General features: G+C 34.7%; 3 protein-coding genes across 3 annotated transcripts; all 3 read right to left on the bottom strand.

Moving 5' to 3' along the window:
- Nucleotides 1-2,131: 2,131 nt before the first annotated feature.
- Nucleotides 2,132-3,061, bottom strand: LOC129514962 (olfactory receptor-like protein OLF2). Its single transcript, XM_055333651.1, has one exon. It carries the CDS (start codon nucleotides 3,059-3,061, stop codon nucleotides 2,132-2,134), a length of 930 nt encoding a protein of 309 aa, XP_055189626.1.
- An 8,524-nt stretch (nucleotides 3,062-11,585) lies between these two features.
- On the bottom strand, nucleotides 11,586-12,521 carry LOC129514958 (olfactory receptor 5W2). Its single transcript, XM_055333649.1, has one exon. The coding sequence runs from the start codon at nucleotides 12,516-12,518 to the stop codon at nucleotides 11,586-11,588; it is 933 nt and encodes a 310-aa protein (XP_055189624.1). The 5' UTR covers nucleotides 12,519-12,521.
- Nucleotides 12,522-23,739: 11,218 nt separating this feature from the next.
- Nucleotides 23,740-24,675, bottom strand: LOC129514966 (olfactory receptor-like protein OLF2). Its single transcript, XM_055333655.1, has one exon. The coding sequence runs from the start codon at nucleotides 24,673-24,675 to the stop codon at nucleotides 23,740-23,742; it is 936 nt and encodes a 311-aa protein (XP_055189630.1).
- Nucleotides 24,676-27,445: the final 2,770 nt, after the last annotated feature.

Below are 27,445 nucleotides of genomic sequence, written 5' to 3'. Positions count from 1 at the left end.
AAGAAATTTTTAAAAAGACCTATAATATTGACTCATTACATAGAAGCATTGATAAATGAACTATAATTGCTGCCAATTGGTGGTGGGTATATTATGAGAAACATATGATTTATGGATAAAGAGAGTCTAGGAAATAGTTAGGATTGAATTAGATAAAATGAATTAAAGTACTTTGTTACTAACATTCCCTGATTTTCTATGGAAAATAAAGATATAAGTCTTCCGTAGGTCATTCGCCCAAGCCCCTACTTCATTCATTAGTTCCCTAAGTGATTATTTATCCTCTAGTATTACAAGTTTAGGCATAGGCATCTCACAGATTTTCCAACTCAATCAACTCCATTTTTGGACACCCTTTAATTGAACTTAAAATACCTCATTTAATAGACTTAAAATTTTTTTCTCTAATTCACGCATTAGACTTAGATTTGCTTATAGAAACCAAGATTCAGATCAAATACATTACAATAGTCTTATGCGAGAGTAGTGTGCTAGTTGATGGCATCTTTATGACTCTAAAGACACCCCTCTGTGCTTGGGATTTAGTTGATTCAAATCTTCTGCTGTCCTGATCTTCAAGACAATGCCTAATTCATAGGTAAATTAAAAAAAAAAAACAAAAAACAGAATCATTGAGGAGAGATTGTAACTAAAAGAAGCATCCCCTGTTTGTTTTGTTTATCTGTTTGTTTTACTTTTACACCTCCTCCTTCCATGTCTCAGAATCCCAGGAAAAAATATCATCCTAGACAACAGAAGGAGCCTCATTGTTCTACATGAGTTTTATTGGCAATCTGAAAGGTTTTCACCAAAGCCTTTTATAATGGCACCTAGGTAGCATTAAACATTAAATAACTTTAGCTTATGTAATTGTAGAAAACATTTAAGAGTGCCCCTGATTCTTGTATGGACCTTCAAATATGTCATTTTTCCTGCTTACCAAACAAGTACCGCAGTGATTTGATCATTATCAAACTAGAGCAGAGCCAAGGTTAGTCACAAATATCTTGTAAATGCCTGAAGCTCTTTGGTTTAATTATTTTCCAAATAACTTTGTTCTAATTATTTTCCAAATGATTTGTACTTCTTTAACTTTTCCTTATGTTTAGCATCCACAACTATTTTATGTGCCTACATATATGATACAAAAAATGTATTTAAGACACATACTTGAACTCAGTGATTTTTTTTCTTGCTGCCCATGAATAAATATTCAATAAAAATTAACTTTTTTTTGTATGTTTCTTCCTTTCTTTACCCAGATGCTATGGTGGTGCTCACGTAAAGAGAGACAAATGCATAGTCCTTAAACTCTGAGTGTTCATTACCCCATACTGAAGGGAATAATTTAGGAAGCAGTAGTAGATTCAACAATGTTCCCAGACACGGGGTGGTGTGTGAACTAAGATTAACAAATGCTGGAAGAAGGAAAGCCCCTGGAGGAAGTGACTGATTTGTGAAATGTGGCACTAGAATCCACTGGTTTTCTTTAAATTCCACAGAAACTATAAGATCTTGTGCCACTGACAACCTTCTAGTTGCTGATTCATCTGCATAGAATGGTTTCTCTACTTACATGCCTCTCTCCATTGATGCTTACTATTCATTTAGATCCCAGATTGTCTCCATTACCAGAAAGCACTTTTCAACATTCACTATATTTGAACGTTGTGCATGGTTTCATAGGGCTCAATCCTTTTACTTCATGGCATAATTACGGTTTATCATAAAAAATTTGAAAAATATTTAATTAATATTTGTCATTTCCATTAGAAGACAAGATTCATCAGCGTGAAAACTACTGGATTTGCTATAAAATGCAAAACACATAGAAATGGAATAAGTACCTAGAAAATGCTCAATAATATTTAGAAAATTCAATTTATGCCCAAATGAAAGATTGAGGAAACAAAAATTTGGCAAACTAGGAGTCTAGAAATTTTCAAATAAAGACTACCAAATACAAACTCAAGACATAAAATGAAGCATGGAGTACTTAGGGAATGACACATTTGGGTACGGCTGAAATGTATTACAGATATTTTTTAGATCATACCATATTAGTCAAAACAATTTTGATTTTCTTGAATTATAGGGTAAGACTGGGAGAAAAATATGCACATGTAAGTTTTCAATGAAACCACTTTTTAAGATTCTTCAGGGCCTCTTTCACATCCCTGTTCCGTAGGCTATAAATCAGAGGGTTTAGCATGGGAATCACAAGGGAGTAAAACAATGAAGTAATTTTGTCTTGATCAAGGGAGTAGGAAGAGCTTGGCCGGAAATACATAAAGAGCAGAGTTCCCTGGAAAATTGCAACAGCAGTTAAGTGGGAGGTGCAGGTGGAGAAAGCTTTGAACCTCCCCTCAGCAGAGTTGATCTTTCTCACCGCTAGCATAATATAGCAGTAAGACACAAAAAGCCCTGAAAGAGTAATCAGTTCAATGAAGCCAAAAATGGTGAATATCACTAACTCATTAACTTGTGTGTCTGAGCAAGATAACAAGAGGAGAGGTGGGACATCACAGAAGAAATGGTTAATCACATTCGACTCACAGAAACATAACCGGAATGTTAATATTGTATTTACTGAAGCATCCATAATTCCCACCAAGTAAACCCCAGCCATCAGCAGGGAGCACACTCTGCTGGACATGCTGACTGTATAGAGCAAGGGCTGGCTAATGGCTTTGTACCGATCAAAGGCCATCACTGCCAGCAGTAGACACTCAGAATCTGCAAAAATACAGAAGATCAAGAATTGCATAGCACAGCTGTAGAAGGGAATTGACTTGTTCTTGGCAATGAAGCCTACCAGCATCCTGGGTCCGACTGCTGTAGAATAGCAGACGTCACTGAAGGAGAGATGGCTGAGGAAGAAATACATGGGTGTGTGAAGCTGGGAGTCCATCCTAATTAAAATGATCATCCCGAGGTTTGCAACAAGAATGATGAGATAGACAATTAGAAATGTGATAAACAGAGTCACTTTAACTCCAGGCTTATTGCTAATTCCCACGAGAAGGAATTCATTCACGGAAGAGCAATTTTTTCCATCCATTCTTCTTGATTTTTCTAAAATGCTACAGAAATGATCAAGAAATGGTATATCAAGGTTTTAACTCTTCTTGACACTCAGAAAAATATGATCTATGTGTCAGAAAGGATTTATTTAAGAAAAAAACCTGGACATATATCATTGTTATATTGCTGATAAAGTTAAAATTGTTTGACATAGTATTTAGGGAAAGTTTGATTCTAAATTTGGAGATCACCCACAAAGTATATGGCTTGTGTGCACTTTCCCTGCTTTATCTCAGTAGCCAATCAAGAATGAAGTCTCAACACAGGTCAAATATAATTTGAAAGTCACATCTAAATTAAAGACAAAGCTGAATATACATCCTTGTATCTGAAAAACAAATATCCGGTTGAGTATGAAAGTAATTACACTTACCAAGTTCAAGAATTATGATTTCTTTAAGAATGTATTAAATTTGATAATAGTAAACAGATATCCAATTTAAAAATAATAAAGAATACAACATTTTTACTGCTTTGCCACATTTTTATTACTTACACTCAGGGGTAGTCTGGTGCTAGATGTCATGTCCCTTGACCAGCAAAGGAGAAATGCTAAAAAATAAATGAAAATAAGAGAACTTAACATATACAGTTCCATCTTTTTGGTTATTTAACTTGACTTTTTCATAAAAAATAAGACAAGGGAGTGACACCAGGGTAATGTAATTGATTAGGCATATGCCTCTTGGTTTCAGCTCAGGTCATGATCTCAGAGTGGTGGGATTGAGCCCCAAGTCAGGCTCCACACTCAGGGTAGAGTCTACTTAAGATTCTTTTCCCTCTCCTATTGCTCCTCCCTCTGCTTTCACGCTCTCGCTCTCTCTCTCTCTCTCTAAAATAAATAATCTCAAAAAATTAGAAATGGGAACAAAATGTATATATTTTTGATATTTTGCAAATTTTATTTGTATTGTGATATCTTAATTATTATTGGTTTAAAACTAGAACAAAATTAATTTGCATATACCCTTTCACATGATTAAAAATGTTTTTCTTTACTTTGGTTTAGCTATAAGTAAAACTACACATTTGCTAATGAAAATTACTCCAAAACATCCTACTTTATAAGAAAAATATATTTTTGCCACTAGATTGGTGATTATTATCCAAAGGAAGAAAAGTAAAAAAAAAAAAAAAATTCATTTACAATTTTCTTAATATTTGATTACTCATTTTTTCAAATGTAACATTTTTTATTCTTCATTCTTTAAATTTAGTGACTTGGAAACCTACCTGTGATGAGCAAGTTCTTCTGTGTTTGCCCCTGTTAGCTGAATACAGATTGCATTTTGTTTTTATTTAGTGTCATTTGGGACTGAAGTCTCTCAAGCCTCTGCCCTTATACTTCTCTATTATACAAACATGTGATTAATTAGATTTCTAGTTCTAGTTCTGTGTTTTCCCCCTTGAATGTTGCAACAGTTTTAGCAAAGGCTGAATTTAAATTTTTTGCACTTGAACCAGATGGATCATCTTTAGGACCATAAAATGATTTTTATAGTGTGATTCATTCTACCCTGAGTCTGTACCATCTTCCTCCAGACTTCTAATGAAATTTAAATAGACTATTATGTAATTATTTTATCTCAGTTACTATTCATTATGTTTAACTTATTAAATAAAATTACCATTTTAATTGTTAAGCATTATGTATTACTAATTACTTTTATAGTTTTTTTTTCACTTCAGAAACAATCTCTTTTCCCTTCCCATTTAGAAGTATAACCATTCTTCAACTGTTATATTTAATAGTTTTTTATCATGAATCACATTTGATGCCATTCTTTCAACTACATGTTATCCAACAGGATTTCAATTATTTTATGATAAACATCCATTTACCTAGCACACTTTTTCTTGAATTATTTTTATTTCATTTAGATGTGTGTCTTTTACTATACTGTAAATTCCTTAGAAATAATAGCTGGCCTTGGCTAATTTCTGTATATCCTATAGCCCTAGCACCAGGACTTGCACAAGCAATGTCTAATTTACTGCTAGTCAGTAAATATTTTAAGTGATTAGATGAATTGGTGACAGAAAGAAGAGTAGATAAAGAGGTTTTACAAACTACTTCAAATTATAGAAGTCATACATACATTTATACAGAGAAGAGGCTTGGGATGCCTGGGTGGCTCAGTGGTTGAACATCTGCCTTTGGCTCAGATCGTGGTCCAGGGGTCCTGGAATCAAGTCCCATATCAGGTTCAAATATCATTGTTATATTGCTGATAAAGTTAGGGTGCCTGATTCTCCCTCTGCCCGTGTCTCTGTAGGTCTCTTTCTGTCTCTCATGAGTAAATAAATAAAATCTTTTTAAAAAGAAGTTTTAGGGAACACCAGGGCTCTATTTGTTTCTGTTTTTTTTTTTTAACAGTTTTCTTTCATTCATTGCAACTTTTACGAAGTTAAGAAGCATTGAAATGTAATTTTGTGTCCTCTCCAAATATTTTTAAAATAGCCATCATATTACCTACAGTTATCTACATATTCATTGCAATCCCTATCGAAATTCCAATGGTCATTATCACAGAAATAGGAAAAACCATATTAAAGTTAGTATGAAACAAAAAACAAGCTTAAAAAGCCAAAGCAATCTTGAGAAACCAGAACAAAACTGGAAGCATCACACTTCCTGATTTCCAACTGAACAGTAATTCTTCCAATATATAAGCATGAAATACCTTTCCATTTATTTGTGTCTTCTTCAATTTCTTTTATCAATAACTTCTAGTTTTTAGTGTACAGTTCTTTCACATCCTTGATTAAATTTATGCTTAAGTATTTTATTTTATGTTAATGTAAGTGGCATTTTATTTTTAAATTTCTCTAATAAGTCATTGTTAGTGCATAAAAAAACAAATTTTTTGTATATTGATTTCATATCCAGTAACTTTACTGATATATATATAATATATTATTTACTATCATATATAATATCTAATATATATTTTTTATAATATATAATATATATATTATTAGTTCTGGTTTTTTGGTGGAGTCTTTAAGGGTCCTATATATATTATATCATGTCATCTGCAAATAGAGACAATTGGATTTCTTCCTTTTCAATTTGGAGGATTTTATTTCTTTTCATTCTTAATTGCTATGGTTAGGATTTTCAGTATTTTCAGTATTGTTTTCAATAAAAGTGGCAAGGGTGGATGTCCTTGTCTTACTCTTCATGTGAGAGGGAAAGTTTCACCTTTGCACTGTTGAATGTTATGTTAGCTGTGGGCTTTTTATATATTATCTTTATTTATGTTGAGGTAATTTCCCTCTCTACCAAGTCTTCTGACAGTTTTATCATAAAAGATTGTTGCATTTATTGAGATGATCATATAATTTTTTTAATCTCTTGTTTTGTTAATGTAGTATAACACATTGATAAATTTAGGGATGTTGGAACTTCCTGTATCCCTGGATTCTTGATTATTGCTTATGATTCTTTTTACTCACTGTCGAATTTGGCTTGTGAATATATTGTGGAAGCTTTTTGTATCTATGTCCATCAGGGATATTGACCTTTAATTTTCTTGTAGTGTCCTTCTTTGGTTCTGGTATCAGGGTAATGCTAGTCTCATAAAATGAGTTTGGATTGCTTTTTTTCTAATTTTTGGCAGAGTTTGAGAAGATCTTTCTATTACATCTTAAAATATTTGGTAGAATTCACCAATGAAGATATCTGGTCCTGAATATTCCTTTTGAGGAGGTTTAATTTTTTATTTATTTTTTCAAATATTTTATTTACTTCTTCATGAGAGACACAGAGAGGCAGAGACATACACAGAGACATACACATACAAGCAGGCTCTCTGTGGGGTGCCTGATACAGGATTTGATTCCAGAACACCAGGATCACAACTTGAGCCAAACAGATGCTCAACCACTGAGCCACCCAGGTCTCCTTTGAGGAGGTTTTAGATTACTGATTTAATCTCCTTGATAGCAATTAGTCTATTCTGATTTTCTATTTATTTGTGATTCAGTCATGATTAGTTGTGTGTCCTAGAAACTTACTTTTTACTTCTAGGATGTCCAAATTGTTGGCATATAATTGTTCGTAGTAGCCTCTTATGATTCTATATATTTATGTAATATCACGTGAAATGTATCTTCTTTCAGTTGTAATTTATTTATTTAAGTCTTCTCTGTTTTTGTATTGGTAAGTCTAGCTAAAGATTTGTCTTTTATCTTCCCAGAAAACCAGGTTTTAATTTGATTGATCTTATTTATTTTCTTTTTAGTGTCTCTTTCACTTATTTCACCTCTGATCTTTGTTAATTCCTTCCTACCACCAACTTTGGGCTTAGTTTGTTTTTCTTTTCAGGTTTCTTGAGGTGTAAAGTTAAGCTGTTTATTTCATTTCTTTTTTTTTTCTTAATGGTAACATTTATCACTATAATTTCTTACTTAGAATTGTTTTTGGTGTATTCCTTAACTTTCAATACATTGTTTCCATTTTTCTATCAAGATATTTTTTGAGGTATTTCTGAGTTTCATCTTTAACCTACTGTTGTTCAAGGACATGTTGTTTAATGTCCACAAATTTGTGAAGTTTTTGTCTTCTTTTTGAGTTCTAGATTCATACCATTATGGTTGGAAAATATGCTTGAAATGATTTTAAAATACTATGGTATTGCTGAATGGAAACACTGTTGGCTATCAGAATCCAATGATGTGGGAATACATTCCTAAGAATACAGTTGCAAAAACTGGGGTGCAGGCATGTGTACAAACTCTTTCCTGGGAGATATTGGTGATTTGGGGTCAACGGGAGGGAAAGAGTTGGGGACATATCCATAGGCTTCTCTGGTGTACATGGAGGATCCCAGTCAGCTCCTAGAAGCATGCAAAATCAGAAGCCTGACACTTAGGTTTCTAAATTGTACAAAAGACAAGACTGATAGATGGGCTTTTCTGTTATCTTTGCTCTGAGCTCTGGTGTGATAGCTGGAACTCTTATTTTATTTGCTATAGTCTTATGAATCTTGTGATTTAAGACTAATTGGCCTTTGGAGGGAGAGGATTTGGAAGTCAGTCCCTTTAGTGGGACTATTAAATGTTGGGACATTGGATGTGTGGTATAAACCTTTCACTTCTCATGGAGAGGGTGGGAGCCAGGGGATCCCTCCCAACTACATGTCCCTGTGCCAAGGGTGGGGTTTATAGCAAAGTTGTGTCTTAGCTTTTCTTCTGATTTAATGTGGATATTTTCTCATTTGCGCATTGGGTAATAGTTACTCAGATAGTTTCTTGTTTTCTTTTAGAGGGAGTTGTACTGTCTGTAGCTGTTAATTTGGGGTACCCATGGGAGGAGGAGAATTTGACGTCTCTTAAAACATCATCTTTAAAGACCTCTCCTTTACTCCAAAAAGCTGCATTTGGACTATAATATTTGCTATCAGTCATTTGGTATATGTGATACAGAGATTATGGAGGGAAGAGAATGATGAGGATTGAAGTAGGCTAGAATATATCAAAGCCTTTTGATGTGAGGTTCTTTATTTAGGTAAAATAACAAGATAGAAGAGTTATGGTAGGCCATATACTCAAGCTTCTATATGAGGCACAAATCCCCTAAAAATTGTTCCCCATAATGTGTTACTAAACCTCTCAAAATTCAGGAAAAGGAAGCTCATAATTATTTTTTTTATTTATTTATTTTTTAATTTTTTATTTTATTTATGATAGTCACAGAGAGAGAGAGAGGCAGAGACACAGGCAGAGGGAGAAGCAGGCTCCATGCACCGGGAGCCCGATATGGGATTCGATCCCAGGTCTCCAGGATCACGCCCTGGGCCAAAGGCAGGCGCCAAACCGCTGCGCCACCCAGGGATCCCAGGAAGCTCATAATTAATTAAATTAGTCAATTCTACATTTGAAAATTACATTTATTGGGCTTAGAATTTCCTCTTTAAAATCTCCTTCCCTTGAAAGATGAATGGATAAAGAAGATGTGGTTTATGTATAACGATGGAATATTACTCAGGCATTAGAAATGACAAATACCCACCATTTGCTTCAACGTGGATGGAACTGGAGGGTATTATGCTGAGTGAAATGAGTCAATCAGAGAAGGACAAACATTATATGGTCTCATTCATTTGGGGAATATAAATAATAGTGAAAGGGAATAGAAGGGAAGGGAGAAGAAATGGATAGGAAATATCAGAAAGAGAGACAGAACATGAAGACTCCTAACTCTGGGAAACGAACTAGGGGTGGTGGAAGGGGAGGAGGGCGAGGAGTGGGGGTGAGTGGGTGATGGGCACTGAGGGGGCCACTTGACGGGATGAGCACTGGGTGTTATTCTGTATGTTGGCAAATTGAATGCCAATAAAAAATAAATTTATTATTAAATATAAAATAAAATAAATAAAATAAATCAAATCAAATCAAATCTCCTTCCCTCTAGTTCAAACTCACTAGATCTGATAAAACTGCCAGTATATAGATCAAATCAGTCTAAAGGCTGATGTCTTTAGATGTTGTTAATATATAGCTGTTGAAAGGGAGAGAGATAGGTTTACTAAATAACATATCACATTCCCTAAATTACCAGCAATCTACTTACACCTTACTTTTTTTGTACAATGTATTTCAAACAGTATTTTCTACTATGCTCCTGCTCATAAGTAACAGTTTCAAAAGAATATGTGTTAACTGAGGACATACGGTTCAGATACAAACACTTAAAGCCTTTTGTATTAAAAAAAATATGCTCCATAGATTTTTTTTTCCCCAACATGATACTGTATGACAGGTGAGGGGTCTCACAAATGCTCCTTTGAAAACTGGAGAACCTTCTTGGGTTTATGTCTTTTTTTAATATGTTTTTATATGAAGGCATTTCAAAATAGCAACTAGAAAATCTAAGATATTCAATGGCTTTTTTAAAAAAAGATTTATTTATTTGAGAGAGAGAATGCACAAGTGGGAGAGGGACAGAGGGAGAGAATCTTTAAGCAGACTCCCTGCTGAGCACCAAGCCCAAAATGGGGCTCAATCACATAAACCACGAAATTATGACCTGAGCCAAAAGCCAAGAGTCAGATGCCCAACCAACTGGACCACCCAGGTGCCCCTATATTCAGTAGCTTTTAATTTTTATAATTGTAATTAATAATTAAGAGTGTCCTTGCATCTTATATGATCCTGCAAATATATGCCATGCCCATGTTGTCTCAACAAGCAAATGCAGGGCTTTAACCATTAGAAAGCAGAGTACAGACAGATGAAATGGCATATATCGAGCAAGTACATGGAAAGACACTCTATTTCTAGTATAATTAATATGTAGTTCTTTATAGATCCATTACTTTAGTATCCACACCATTTTATGTATGTTCTGAAAAGATATAAAATATATGTGTATATGTGTATTCAATCCATATCTCATACCCTCAGTTAATTGTGTTATTGATGTCTAATAAGCTCTTAAAAGTGTTACTTAATATTTCATTTGATGTATGTTTGTTTTGCCATTTCTTGTCTTTGACAAGACACAGGTGCTTAGGATAACAGGTATAGAATGCTCAATCCTTGAACAAAGAATGCTTACTATCTTATACTGGAGGTAGTGATTTAATAAACCAAACAATATTAAAACAATACTTAAAGGAGATATTTGCCTATGAATTATAAAAAGGGACATTTAACCAGAGCTAAGAAGGGGAAAGATGTTAAGGAAACTTTAAATTACTCATCAAGATGTGATGGACTTCTTAATAATTTCAGCACAATGATGTAATTTACCAAGGTACTTTACATCACTCTTTATAACCTATACATGTTGGACTTTGTGAATTCCAAAAATACCAAAAAGGGATAAGGTATAGAACTATTCACCTCAAGACTTCTGTAACTGTCAGACTCTCTGCCTAGAATCTTTTACTTTCCAACTTGCATTTTTTTTTTAAGATATGAGATTGAATATCATCATCCAGGGAAGTTTTTCTTCTGCACACTAGCTTTTGACATTCTAGAATTTTTCCATTTATTTCTAGATATTTTTCATTTTATCTAGCTTATTAACTCCTAATATTTTACTTCATGAGAGTTTTAAGGCTTATTATGAACTATTTGAGTGCTTAGCTAATTAACATTTGTTTATTCCTCTAGATTATAGAATTCATTAGTTTAGAACTACTGGATTTGTGATGAAATGCAAAGCATGTAAATGTACAAAAAGTACATAATGACTACTCAACAGTAAATCAGAGTATACTTGTAATAATGCTTAAATGGAAAATATACAAATAGATATATGGCAAAATTAGAAGAGTCAGGATGTTTTGCATAAAGTAGTTTCATAAATAAATTGAAGACCATAGTGAAGCAAGATAGGTTTGAGGAACTACAGCATTTTCCTATGGATGAATTTTAGTACAGATACTCATTTATTTAAGTATTTGAGAAAATTGTGTTTTTCATAGATCATACCATATAATTTTATGAAAATAACAATCACTATGTGTGCATGTATGATATATAAATACTTAAAGACATATTTTATTTTTCAATTTTTCTAGAGCCCCTTTCACATCTTTGTTCCGTAGGCTATAAATCAGTGGGTTTAACATGGGAATCACAAGGGTGTAAAACAATGAAGTAATTTTGTCTTGATCAAGGGAGTAGGAAGAGCTTGGCCGGAAATACATAAAGAGCATAGTTCCCTGGAAAATTGCAACAGCAGTTAAGTGGGAGGTGCAGGTGGAGAAAGCTCTGAACCTCCCTTCAGCAGAGCGGATCTTTAAGACTGATAAGATTATATAACAATAAGATACAAGGACTCCTGTGATGGTACTGAGTTCAATGAAGCCGAAAATGGTGAATATCACTAACTCATTGACCTGTGTATCTGAGCAAGAGAGCAATAGGAGAGGAGGTACATCACAGAAGAAATGATTAATCTCATTTGATCCACAGAAACATAAACTGAATGTTAATGTTGTGTGTATCAAAGCATCTGCCGTTCCCAGCAAGTAAACTCCAGCCATCAGCAAGGAGCACACTCTGTTGGACATGTTGACTGTGTAGAGTAACGGGTTGCTAATGGCCTTGTACCGATCAAATGCCATCACTGCCAGCAGTAGACACTCAGAATCTGCAAAAGTACAGAAGATCAAGAATTGCAGAGCACAGCCTATGATAGGAATTGATTTGTTTTTGGCAAATATATCCACCAGCATCTTGGGCCCAATTGCTGTGGAATAACAGAGGTCACAGAAAGAGAGATGGCTGAGGAAAAAGTACATTGGTGTATTCAGCTGAAAATCCATTCTAATTAGAATAATCATTCCAAGATTTGCCAGGAGATTAATGAGATAAATAACCAGAATGATGGTGAATAGGGTCACTTTCATCCCAGGATTATTGGTAATTCCCAAGAAAAAGAATTCAGTCAAGGAAGAGCAATTTCCTTTGTCCATCCTTCTTTCTGCTTCTTCTGAACTGTTTAAAAAATGATCAAGTGAGTGATAGATCAAGATTCGACTTTACTGAATACACAATACACTATCTGTAAGACAAAATATGATTTTATATTATCTTCTTAACCCTCAGGAAAGAGCCCAATGAGTGTCACATTCAAAGAAACATCATTGTGTTATGAAAAAACTGAACATGTTTGGGATAGAAAGTTGATAACTGTGGATTCTAACTACATATGTCTTTCCTGAGATATGTTACTTGTCTAGGCTTCTGTTGTCCAGTGTCAAGTACTAGATCTGAATAAACTGAAAGGTTGCTCTAGATCCCTAATAGTATAAAAGAAACTACAAATTGTTGAGAAAACTCCAGAAGATACTGGGCAATATGTGTTAGACAATAATAATTTAAATAAAAAATAATAATAATTGCATGTGCTACTTTATCACAGAAAAATAATCGAGTTTATCACTGAAAATGATATTGCATATAATACATGAAAATTATTATGGTATAGTGTTTGATGTATGCTGACTTTAGCGTTCACTGAAATATGAATATGTTCTATACAATTAGTCTATCACTCCTCCTCACTGGTTTGCCACAGCATTTAGAATCCATTTATAAGACCAACCTTTGCAATAGGACAAATCCTTTGAAAGACAAAGACTGGTGATAAACAGAAGAGGAAATAACAGACTATCATGTATAAATTTGCATATCTTTGGGTTTTAAGTTGTCTTTTCCATCAAAATAAAAAAGGAAAAAAGAAAAACAAATGTTTCTGAGATATATAACCTCCTGTCTTGTGTTTATATACACATTCTGTATGTGTGTGTCTGTTAATATACAGAAATTGTAATGTGGGTGGTGGTCTCATTTTTATTTTTCTAGACTTAAATACTAGGATATGTAGTCTATATATACTTGGATTTATTTGTAAGGTGTTATCTTTATTATTTTTTAATAAAACTAGAGCAAATCTCAAGTTTACATGTACAATATCACTTGCATGGTGATAAACAGTGATAGTGTACCTATTGAACTTGGTTAAAATATAACTAAGTAAAATCTTTACTAACCTTACACAAATGACAAACAAGGTCAAATCCACACAGGCCTCATAAAGAAATATCATTGTTTGGATGATAGGTTGCAGAATTTGTTTAACTTAGTTAAGCAGGTATAAAATGATTCATTTATAAATTCCTTAATACTCAATTCCTATTTTTTCCAAAATTAGTAAGGTACTCTGCATCCTATATTTTTAAAACTTAGTTGTTTAGAAACTTACCTAAAATGATCATATTTCTGTTCTTATTTCTGGCACACGGACAGAAAGCAGATGGCATTTTATTTCTACCTGGTGACTTTGGGGACTTTAATCTCTAAAGACTGCCTTCAATCTTCTGGGTTATATGAACATGATTAATTAGATTTCTGCTTCTGTATTTTCCCTCATGAATGTTTCTTCAAAAGCTAAACTTTCAATTCTTTGCTCGTTACCAAATTGATTGTCAGAAATTTACTAGAATTTATTCCAATGCTATGCTCATGGCCATGAATCTACAGCCTCCTCCAGTGAAAACAAATGTCTAATTAAATTCAAATAGACTTTCTACTTAATAACTTTCAGTTCCTTTTCATTGTTCACCCTGTTTCTTCCATTTCTGCTTCATCTCCCATTTGGAAGTATGATAATCTTACATACTGCTTTTTTTTTTTAATTTTTATTTATTTATGATAGTCACACACACACACAGAGAGAGAGAGAGAGAGAGAGAGAGAGAGAGAGAGGCAGAGACACAGGCAGAGGGAGAAGCAGGCTCCATGCAGGGAGCCCGATGTGGGACTCGATCCCGGGCCTCCAGGATCGCGCCCTGGGCCAAAGGCAGGCGCTAAACTGCTGCGCCACCCAGGGATCCCCTCATACTGCTTCTTTAAGTAGTCATTGTTTCCTTTCTCTCAACTACATCTCAACCACCTATATTTTTTATTGTGTTGAGGTGCAAAACTTTTCCCTTCTTCTAGGTTCTTTCAGTGGCCTAGTAATTAAATTGGCATAAGACAGATTAACAGGGAAAACAAATTTAATTTCATACATATGAAAGCCCCATATAAAATATGAGACTCAAAGAAGTAACCAAATCAGGCAGCCTTTGTACCTTTGGTCAAGAAATTGATAAATCTGTGAAGAATTGATAAGGCAAAGGTTTGGCCTCAGGGTAGTATATTAGTGAGGAATTAAGGTTTTGTTTGTTTTTACAGCCTTCTTGGGCCTAAATTCCCTCTCTGGTAATAAGGATATCACTGTACCACCTGGTACAGGGAGATTAATTTCCTGCTTTCAGAAGCCTATTCTGCTCTCCTTCAACTGTATAACATTTACTATACCTAACATCCCTTACTGAATCATTTGTTTTGCCTATTTGTGTCTTTTTACACTCCTACAATCCTTAATATAGACTATGCATGAGTAATGACTCAGTAAATGTGTGGTATTAAATATTTTCCTGTTGTTAGGCTGGTAGTTATTCAACAAAGAGGAGAAGTAAATGTTTCTACTTATATAGTTCACGTTTGTGAGGATGAACTTTTATTCTTTTTTTAATTTTTTTATATCTTTTTTTTAAAATTTTTATTTATTTATGATAGTTACAGAGAGAGAGAGAGAGAGAGAGAGAGAGGCAGAGACATAGGCAGAGGGAGAAACAGGCTCCATGCACCGGGAGCCCGACGTGGGATTCAATCCCGGGTCTCCAGGATCGTGCCCTGGGCCAAAGGCAGGCGCCAAACCGCTGCGCCACCCAGGGATCCCTCTTTTTTTAATTTTTAAAAAGATTTTATTTATTTATTTGAGAGAGAGAGGGAGCATAAGTGGGGGGAGGAGAGGCAGAGGGAAAGGGATAAGAAGACTCCCTACTAAGCAGGAACCAGGACATGGGGCTCAATCCTAGGACTCAGAGATCATGACTTGAACAAATGTCAGACATTTAACTGACTGAGGTACTCAGGTACCCTATGGGATAAACTTTTATTAAAAATGTATTGGAGGGGAAGCCCAGGTGGCTCAGCAGTTTTGTGCCACTTTCAGCCCAGGGCCTGATCCTGGAGACCTGGGATCGAATCCCATGTCGGGCTCCCTGTATAGAGCCTGCTTCTCCCTCTGCCTGTGTCTCTGCCTCTCTCTCCCTCTCTCCCTCTCTCTCTCTCTGTCTCTCATGAATAAATAAATAAAATCTTTAAAAAAAATGTATTGGAGGGCAGCCCGGGTGGCTTAGCGGTTTAGCGCCGCCTTCAGCCCAGGGCGTGATCCTAGAGACCCAGGATGGAGTCCCACATTGGGCTCCCTGCATGGAGCCTGCTTCTCCTTCTGCCTATGTCTCTGCCTCTCTCTCTCTCTCTCTCTCTCTCTCGTGTCTCTCATGAATAAATAAATAAAAATATAAAAAAATGTATTGGAATATGCTTTTAAAACAAAACCAACTTTTGTTTGTTAAAAAAAAGTTTTGTGTGCTATTATTTTTTTATTTTTTTAATGTTTTATTTATTTATTTATTTATTCATGAGACACACACACATACAGGGCATTATTCTGCCCTATAAAATGTCTCTATTCCGTATCCTGTAACCATACCTTTCAGCATCTCTTTATTCAACACTAGATTTGTGATACAAAAAGTATGGAGATCTTACCAAATTCTTTGCGGTTTTCATATATTATTTAACTTATTCGTATATATCATCACATGTTTTTAGTATTATCTTGTATTTTCTGAGCTGTCCTTAATAACCTCAGTATACAGACTCTGAAAATGAGAGCCAGATAAAATCAGTAAACTTCTGGGGTTTCATAGCATTATGTTCTTAAGAATCAAAAAACTTGCCCTTAATAGTTTCCTGACTACAGTGTGATGAATTGCAGCTCATTATGCTAAGTGAGCTAAGTTAGACAGAAAAATAAAGACACTGTGTGATATGACATATATATATATATATATATATATATATATATATATATAATCTAAAAAAAGCCAAACTAACAAAAACTTGTAGGATGTACAATGGTGGTTACCAGGGACAAGAATTGAGTGGCGGAATTGGGAGATGTTGGTCAAAGGGTACAAACTTGTGGTTATAGGATGAATAAATTCTGAAGATCTACTGTACAGCATTATGATTATAGTTATAATATAATACTGCATGAGATACTTCAAAGTTGCTAGGAGACTAGATTGTAAAAGTTCTCACTACAAAAAATAACAATAATTACATGATGGAATGCAGATGTTAGCTAATGCTATGATGGTAATCATATTCCAATATATAAATGTATCAAATAGACACTGTACTTCATAAATCCAGGAAGCCAAGAAAATAAGTAAAATGGTGACTTTCAGGTTGTGCAATTTGGCAGTCTTGGGGGACACTCTGTGTTGACTGTGTTCTGAGTGACATTTTAGAATATATGAATCATTGCAGGATGCTAACAAGTACAGATGTTTGTATGTTGTTAAAAGTCCACCCTTAATTATAATGTAAATAATATATTCTTGCTCTATATTTTGCCTTACTACAGTTAATGTATTTCTTTTAAAAAGTCAAGTAAATACCAAATCTATGTGTTCCAAAAATAAACATGTGCCACCTAGGAACTTTATTTTCCAAATTCATTTTCTCATCAGATGAGAAATGCCTCCAGGGATGAAAATTCTTTTCAGGTTGCATTTTGTTTAGATAGAACTTAAATTTTCCTTCTTAAACTTAACTGCCCCTATAGGCAATTTAATCTAACTTCCCTTCATACCTTTCCATTAAAATCTGAGCTTCAGCGACTACATTATTATTAAAAATTGTAAAATTACTATCTTAAAAGGCTTTGTTTTTAATTCAGTTGACTTTCTTACATTATGAAAAATTGTCAATTAGAATTTAAGACATGAGGGTCAAACAAGCGAGACAAAAAAAAATCTTTGCCTGCATGACTTCCCTGACACCATGGTGCTTGTATATGTGATCCTATATAGGCAAGTCCTTACTTATAAACTCCTCTCTTTGCAAAATAGTTGTATGGCATTGAGACATGGGCAAGTGTGTCATGGGCCACTGTGAGGAAGTTTAGTGCATGATAATGGTGCCAAGAAAAAGCAGGTCACTAAATTTCCTTGTTGCTTTAAAGAGGATGAAGAGTGCTTATGGTTTGAGTAAGACAATTTTGCCTTTTTCTTTACATTAACAGTAAAAGATATAATTATTCACAGAAATATGAAAGTTGCCCCATTTATTTCACAAAAATATGCTGGATTTATTGTGTATAAAACATTTCTAGGGATAAAATTTTATAATAATAACATTCTGAAGTTTCTCATAATCTACAGATGAATAGCCCTTGCTTTTGGAAAGTCTTTCTGATGTATAATATAAATATAGAGAATACTTTAAAAATATATATATATTTACACACATAATATATATAACATCTATAAATATATGACATAACATAATATGTATTATATTCATACACATATATATAGAGAGAGGGTGGGGGAGAGAGAAAGAGAGAGAACTTAAATGATAAAGCATACTGCTAGATAATTTTTTTAAAAATACCCCTATATCCAGGTGGTATTTTTAAATACCAGACCTAGAACAGGAACATTATCAGAATCAACAAAGACTTCTACATGTTCTTTCTTAAGTCATTAATTGTCTAGTCCTTAGGAGTAAATAATTTCTTGACTTTTATCATGATAGATTATTTTAGGATTTTTTTTTTTTTTTTTTACTCACATTTTAGTGGATGCCTACAGTATGTGCTGCTTCATTCTAAAACATACTTGGGCAATCCATTCATGTTATTTTCTCAGTTACAGTCCATGTAACTCTTATTATTGAATAGTATCCGTCATAGAAAAATATCATTATTTATCTAACTTTAATGTTAATAGGCAATTGAGTTATTTTATTTTTTTCTAATACCAGTTGTTAGTTTGAACATTTTCATACTTTGGTGGAAGTATGTATTCACTTATCTTGCATGTAAAACCAGAAGCTGGAAACATGTGCACACACATGCATGTATAAAATTTAGATTTATTTAATTTATTTTTTAAAAGAATTTGTTTTAAAGATTTTATTTATTTATTCATGAGAGAGAGGCAGAGAGACACAGGCAGAGAGAGAAGCAGGCTCCATGCAGAGAGATGTGCATGGGGACTCGATCCTGGGTCTCCAGGATCACGTCCTGGGCTGAAGGCAGGAGCCAAACTGCTGAGCCACCCAGGTGTCCCATAAAATTTAGATTTAATAAATATCTTTACATAGCTTTCTAAAGAAACATGCCAATCCATGTTCCCAGTATCACACTTTCAGTGTGTAATCCCTCTGGCTGTTCCACATCCTTGTCAACCCTTAATGATGTCTGTCATTTTAATTTTAGCTATTATGTAGAATATGTGATTTCCCAAGGACTAATAAAGTTGGGTATCCACTTTTATTAAGTGTCTCTTAAAGTTAAAATGCAGAGCAAGAAGACAGAAAAATGAGTCTAGTTTAATGGTATTGAGGTTCCTACAACCTATGGTATCTGTCATTATTACAACCCTTTATTTTGGGTCAAATTGGACTAGTGATGTAATGTGGTCATTCAGTAGGAATATATCCCCCCATATCTGTTTTTATTTTTTAATCTTCCCACAGATAGAAGAAGGCTTGTACATTATTCATTGATAGAATCGAATCAATTCAGATATAGAACGTGGTACCTGGAACATATGATAAAGATTATCTAGTTAAGACCCCTCTTTTGACAGGGTGGTACTGAGACCCAAAAAGGAAAAGTGACTTGTTAAAGGTCACTGTTATACTGAGTTGCAAACAGATTCAGACCCAACTTTTGTTGCTGCTTCTGCAATGCATAGCATGTTTCTAGGGAGGATATCAAACTAAGTTAAATTCTCTGCCTCTCTTAAGAAAGAGCCACACATGGAGTGCCTGGGTGGCTAGTCAGTTAAGTGACAGACTCTTGATTTTGGCTCAGGTCATGGTCTCCGGGTCATGATATCAGCATCCTGAGATTGAGCCCCACCTCATGCTCTGCATTCAGTGGAGCATCTGCCTAAGATTCACTCCCTCGACCCCTCCCTTAGTCTCTCTCTCTCTCTCTCTCTCTCTCTCCCTCTCTAACGAGGACATGGACCCATCACATGCAGACATTGATAATGTCCTCCTAGGACAGTTATATTTGCCACCAGTAAGTAGTGAGTACATTATGAGAAGCATATGAGTTAAAGATATAGACAGTAAAGGGAATGATAAGGATTGGATTTGATAAGTTAACATAAATTATTTTGATAAAACACTGTCTGAATTTCTGTGGAAAATCAAGAGAGATTTCTCTACTGACCTTTTGCAGGTCTTAATCCCAAGCTCCTATCTTGGTCTTAAATTCCCTAGTTTTTCATGAAATGGTCACTCATCTTCCACTCTCACAAATTTAGGCACAAGGATTTCACAAATTTTATAGATCAGTCAGTTCCATTTTTGAACACTTTTTTATTGAGCTTAAAATGCCTCGTTTAATACACTTCATGTTTCCTTCTTTTTAGTTCACACATTCGACTTAGATTTGCTTATAGGAGCCAAGATACAGATCAAATCTGAGCTTAAGCCCACTCCAGTTGTCTTAGGGAAGAGTAATGTGGTAGCAGGTGGCATCTTTAAGATTCTAAGATTGACACCCATCTGTGCTTGGGCTTTAGTCTGATTAAATTACACTCCTGCCATGCTGTTCTTCATAAGAATACCTGATTTATAGGTAAAATGTCCAAATAGCATTGACTAATTAAGAAGATATTGTGACTAAAGGAAACATCCTCCATTTATTTGTTTGTTTGTTTTTTACTTCTATACCACCCCCTACCAAGTCTCAGAATCTCCAAAAGAATTTCACCCTGGACAACAGAGGACTCTCATTATCTTACTTGGGCTTTACTGGCAATCTGAAAGATTTTCACCAAAGCTAACAATGACATCTAGGTAACCTTAGACATTGAATGGCCTTTAGCCTGTGTAATTGCAGCAAACAATGAAGATTGCCCCTTGTGCTTTTTTTTTTTTTAATTTTTAAGATTTATTTATCCATTTGAGAGAGAGTGAGTGAGTGGGGGGAGGAAGGGAGTAGAGGCTGAGGGAGAGGGAGAGAGAGAATCCCAAGCATACGCTGTGCTGAGTTTGGAGCCCAATATGGGGCTCAATCCCATGACCCATGAGATCATGATCTGATCTGAAACCAAGAATCAGACACTTAAGTGACTGAGCCACCCAGGCTTCCAAGGATGCCCCTTATTCCTGTATGATCCTTCAAACGCAAGTCCTTATCTCTGTTTACTAAACAAGACACTTTAGTGATTTTGATGCAGGCAGGCTGCAACCAGGGACACAGAGGAGGTCCTGCAGGATCAGCCAAAAAAGTCTTTGGCTTCATGCAGGATAGAAATCAAACCTGAGCCAACAGGAGATAAAAGCAGAGTTTATTGAAGATATATATATATATATATATATATATATATATATATATATATATATAGAGAGAGAGAGAGAGAGAGAGAGAGAGAGAGATACAGATGGATCATCTGGGAGATTTGGAAAAGGAAAGAGGGAGTCTTTTCTTTGTTTGGGTTTGAAATTTTTATTGGTGATTATAGTCTGGTGCATGTGTTTTCTCAGGCTTCCAAGAACTGGTCGGAAGAAGGATGGGGTCTAGGTGTTTTTCAGAAGTCACTCATTCCTTGAAGTCAGGGATCTTTTTTTTTTTTAAGATTTTATTTATTTATTCATGAGAGACACACACACACACAGAGAGAGAGAGAGAGAGGTAGGCTCTATGAGGGGACCCCCATGTGGGACTCAATCTCAGGACTCCAGGATCACACCCTGGGCCGAAGGCAGGTGCTAAACCGCTGAGCCATCCAGGTGTCACCAGGGATCTTGACCTTGAGATAATGCCAGTGGTCTGGCCTAGTCACATGACTCGGCTCCAACATTCCTTATATATCATCTACTGTGCAGGAGAACTACAATGCTATCATTACATCTTTGTCCTTCACAAGGAGGGCATGTGTTATTTGCATTCCAAGGCATGTGTAGAGTGGGGTAGGGTGTAGGTGCTAGCAAGAATAGAAGCCAGAAAAGAAGTAAAGGGAAAAAAAACAGCTTTTTCTCTTATGAGGTTCTTTCAGTTTTCCTGTCTCAATTTCACCATAGACAAACTAGAGCAGGGCCAAGTTAAGTTGTCAAATATCTTGTAAATACCCAGATAAGGGCTCTTTGGTTTAATTATTTTCCAAATAATTTTTATGCCTTTAACTTTCCCTTAACTCTTAGCATTCACAATTATTTTATGTGCTTACATAAATGATACAAAAATGTATTTAAGGAAACATACTGGAACTCAGTGATTTTTTTTTTGCCCCCATGAATAAACATTCAATAAAAATTAACTTTTTAGAAAATATTTTTTTCTTTACCCAGATGCTATGATGGTGCTTGAGTAAAGAGATAAAAATGATTAAACTTGGAGTGTTCATTAGCATACAATGAAGGGAATGATTTAGGAAACAGTCATGGGTTCAACAATGTTTCCAAGCACACCATGGTTTGTGAACCAAGTTTAACAAATCCTGGAGGGAAGAAAAGCCTCTGGGGGAAGTGACTGAATCTTGAATTTCAGTGATAGAATCCAGCCACACTGGTTACCTTTAAATTCCACAGATGACTAGGTCCTGTCTCCCTCAGCACTCTCTAATTGCTGAACCATTTGCATAGAATGCTTTTTCAATCTACCTAAATCTCTCAGCTAGTCCCTATTTTATCTTTAGTTTCCAGATTAATTGTCTGCATTTGTAAGAAGTATTTTTTAATTTATGGGTTTTTTGGGGGATTGTGGGGGAGGCAAATAAATGCTCAGAGACTGAGTTTGTCTTTGCTAGCAATTTATGTAACAGAAGTTCACTGTAGAAATGTCACTAGCCTATAGCACACACAATAAGGTCTCTTCACAAACCATTAAAGGAATAACATACTCCAATCAAAAATAGAAGAATCACATTATTGCTCCAGGTAGGGGGAGATGAAAGGAATGAAGTCCAAATTTAGTTGAAGTGGAACTTTATAAGAGTTGGTAATCAGGAAAGACAGCTTTGCCATTATGTCCAGCTGCCAGTGCAAAAGTAAAAGCCCCGTATTGCTAGAAAGAATTACTAGAGAATGACAGATTAAGTGTTGAGGAGCAGGATGATCTTCATAGGCTGCTACCTGGCTATCAGTTATCACCACTGCCCCTAGAAGAGTCACCTTTACCAGGCAGAAGCTACTTGTTCCAAAATCATTGGAGAGCTAATTAAAACAAACAAAACAACAACAACAAAAACAACTTATTTCATTCTTCCATCAAAACACATTACTCTTTATTTTTTTAAATATTTTATTTATTTATTTATTTTAGAAAAAGAGACAGCATGCATAGGGAGAAGGCCAGAGGGAGAGAAATGCAAACAGACACCCTGTAGAGCATGGAGCCCAATGTGGGGCTCAATTTCACCAACCTAAGATCTTGACCTGAACCAAAGCCAAGGGTGAGAAGTTCAACCAACCAAGCCACCCAGGGGCCCCCAGCTCTACTCTTATAGACAAATTTATTTTCTCATAAACAAGTAAATTTGAAGTCATCTCAAACAACAATTTCCTTCACTATATTTGAACAGTGTACTTTGGGGTCATAGTGTCTAGTTTTGTTTGTTTTACATATGAGTAATTATAGTTTATTATAATTAATTTAGTATTGCTTAATTAACATTATAATTTGCATTAGGTGATAAGATATATTAGTAAATAAATTGCCAGAGTCAAAATGAAATTCAAAGCTCATAAAGGTACTTAGAAAACACTTAATAACACTTAGAAAAGTCAATTCATGCACAAATGAAAAATTGAAGAAACAAAAATTTGGCAAACTAGGAGTCTAGAAATTTTCCACAAATAGAGAGTACCACATATAAATTCAAGACATAAAATGAACCATGGAGTATTTAGGGAATGACACATTTTGGCATGGCTGGGACACGGTATAAATACTTGTTGAATCACACCATAGTATTCAAAACAATTTTGATTTCCATGAATTATAGTGTAAGATTAGGAGAAAAAATACATACATACATGTTTTCAATGAAACCACTTTTTATTTTTAAGTTTTTTCAGGGCCTCTTTCACATCCTTGTTCCGTAGGCTATAAATCAGAGGGTTTAGCATGGGAATCACAAGGGAGTAAAACAATGAAATAATTTTGTCTTGATCAAGGGAGTAGGAAGAGCTTGGCCGGAAATATATAAAGAGCAGAGTTCCCTGGAAAATTGCAACAGCAGTTAAGTGGGAGGTGCAGGTGGAGAAAGCTTTGAACCTCCCCTCAGCAGAGTTGATCTTTCTCACCGCTAGGATAATATAGCAGTAAGACACAAAAAGCCCTGAAAGAGTAATCAGTTCAATGAAGCCAAAAATGGTGAATATCACTAACTCATTAACTTGTGTGTCTGAGCAAGATAACAAGAGGAGAGGTGGGACATCACAGAAGAAATGGTTAATCACATTCGACTCACAGAAACATAACCGGAATGTTAATATTGTATTTACTGAAGCATCCATAATTCCCACCAAGTAAACCCCAGCCATCAGCAGGGAGCACACTCTGCTGGACATGCTGACTGTATAGAGCAAGGGCTGGCTAATGGCTTTGTACCGATCAAAGGCCATCACTGCCAGCAGTAGACACTCAGAATCTACAAAGGTACAGAACACCAACCATTGCATAGCACAGCTGTAGAAGGGAATTGACTTGTTCTTGGCAATGAAGCCTACCAGCATCCTGGGTCCGACTGCTGTAGAATAGCAGACGTCACTGAAGGAGAGATGGCTGAGGAAGAAATACATGGGTGTGTGAAGCTGGGAGTCCATCCTAATTAAAATGATCATCCCGAGGTTTGCAACAAGAATGATGAGATAGACAATTAGAAATGTGATAAACAGAGTCACTTTAACTCCAGGCTTATTGCTAATTCCCACGAGAAGGAATTCATTCATGGAAGAGCAATTTTTTCCATCCATTCTTCTTGATTTTTCTAAAATGCTACAGAAATGATCAAGAAATGGTATATCAAGGTTTTAACTCTTCTCGACACTCAGGAAAGCATCATCTGTAAATCAAAAAGAATTTATATCCGCACATTCTATTCTTTATATTCTTAATTTTCAGACAGTAGTCAAGACAAATTTCATTGTTATATTGCTGACAAAAGTTAAATAACGTGTTTGGTATAGAATTTAGAGAACGTTTAATTCCAAATTTGGAGACATCCAAAAGGTATATGATTAGTGTTCACCTGCAGTGCTTTTATTTCAATGGTTGATCATGAATGAAAGTTCATTACACGTCAGATATAATATGAAAGCAACATTTACATTAAACACAAAATTGGAAATTGCATTTTCATATTTTTAAAATCAATAGAATTGAGCATAAAATGTTTACATTCACTGACTTCCTCAAGAATCACGATTTGTTTAAGTCTCTGTATTAAATTCAGGAACAATGAGCATATCTTTGACTTAAGAATAATGAATATGTTTGTAATTGTTCCCATTCACATTTTTTTTGTATTTATTGAGACATTAGATATATTTTAGTAAACCTGTCTCTAGTAGTATATTACTACTTTGCTTTGTTTTTATTACTTAAAATGCAGGAGTGATCTGGTGTCAAAGGGTGCTTCTTTTGACCAGTAAAAAAAGAATACTAAAACCAAGTGGAAAATACAGTATTGAACACAGACATTTCCATCTCTTTGGATTTTAGACCTGACTTGTTTATTAAAAATGGAGACAGGAACAAGAGTAATAAATATATCTTTTATAGGCTTCCAAGTGTGTATGCATGCACCTGTCTTTCTGTTGATATGTGAAAACTGGCATATGGGTGATGATCTGATTTTTTTTAGATTTAAATAAATATTATTTGTGGTTTGTATGGGTTGAATTTACACAAATTAGTGTTTGTGTTGTGATACCTCAAGTATTACTGGGAAAAAATAATAAAGTCAGTGTTCTTTTTTAATTTTGATTAGGATATAAGTAAGTAAAAACTGTTCATTTGCTAATCAAAATGAATTTGCCTCACCCTGCTTAAATGGGAAACACCTTCTTTTCTGCCATCAGATTGCAGACTATGAACCAATGAAAATAAGTAAAAAATAATTTTTAACTTTGTAAATATTCAATTCCTCATTTTTCCAAATATAAGCATTTTTTTCTTGATTCTTTACATTTAATGCCTCAGAAACCTACCTGGGAAGGGCAAATCATTCTGTGCTTGCCCCTAGCAGCTGAACAATACAGACACATGCATTTTATTTTTACTCCATGTCATTTGGGACTGAAATCTCTCAAGCCTCTGCCCTCACACTTCTATATATACAAATGTTATTAATTAGATTTCTAGTTCTGTGTTTTCCCCCGTGAATGTTGCAACAATTTCAGCAAAGGATGAATTTAATTTTTTCACACTTGCACAGAATGGACCATCTTTGGGACTATAAAATGATCTTTATAGTATGATTCTTTGTTACCCTGAGTCTATACCATCATCCTCCAGTCAGATCAGAGCTTCAAAGAAACTCTAATAGATCTTCTACTCAGTTACTTTATCTGTTAATTATTATCTATTCTGTTAAATGTATTACATTAATAAGTTTATGAAATAAAATGATTATTTTCCTGTTAATTATTTCTTTTTTTAAATTTTTATCCTGTTTCTTTTATTTCTGAAACAAACTCCCTCACCTTCCCATTTACAAATAGAACAATTTTTCAATGGTTATATTAAATACATTTTTTTCATTAAGTACATGTGATTCCATTTCTCCAACCATGTCACCTGATTGGATTTCAATTATTTTATGACTATCATATCCATTTGTGCATAGCACACTTTTTCTTGCATTATCTTTATTTTATTCAGATATGTGTCTACATTGTAAGAATAGCTGCATGAGCTAATTTCTGTATATCCTGCAGCCCTAGCACCAGCACTGGTACAAGTAATTGAATTTTTGTTCTTATTTTAGGTAGATAGGTTATGGGTGACAGACAAATAGTTGAAATAAAGTGGTTTTTAGTTGCAAATGGTTTCAACTAATATATATCATATATACATGTGTGCATAGAAGAGTGTTTAAGAAAAAACAAGGTACTATTTGTTTCTTAAAATTTTTGTTTGTTTTTATTTTACTTATTGAAATTTTTACAAAGTTTAGAAGTATTGGAGTGTAATTTTGTGTTTTTTCCAAATCCCTTCCAACAGTTATGATGTAATGCTCAATGATCCCTGAATCTTTTCCTGACCTCTTGGTCCCTGGCACCACTGATATCCATCAGCAGTAACCAAAGCTAATCAATCGTTCACACCAGCCTGACTGATACAAACTTCCATTTACCTTTCCTTTCTGTAATGTGAAATTCAAGTATATTTTCAACCAGTGCATTTTGTTCTGTGTATGCTTGTAAGGAAGAAGAAAAAATTCATTCACACATACTTATGTATTTAATTTGAATATATTAAAAGCTAATAACAAAAGAATGGGAAAATGAAAATTTTCAAGGTTCTACTACTGACTGATGGTAACTGTGTCTAATTAAAGATGATTTAAAATTCTGACGTATCTCCCATGGACATGCAATGTCTCCCCTCACCCCCTTACATTGAGCTGGACTTTGCTTGGATGAATACAGTATGGAAAAAATAATTATCTTTCTGGGATTAGTTTTCAAGAGGTATATACTCTTTACAAACATAATTATTTTAACAAAGTAGTGATCAAAA

This window comes from Nyctereutes procyonoides, unplaced genomic scaffold, assembly GCF_905146905.1.
Source record: "Nyctereutes procyonoides isolate TBG_1078 unplaced genomic scaffold, NYPRO_anot_genome, whole genome shotgun sequence".
Classification (NCBI taxonomy): domain Eukaryota; kingdom Metazoa; phylum Chordata; class Mammalia; order Carnivora; family Canidae; genus Nyctereutes; species Nyctereutes procyonoides.
Note: the sequence above shows the minus strand (reverse complement) of the source record. Positions and strands in the feature narration are given on the sequence as shown.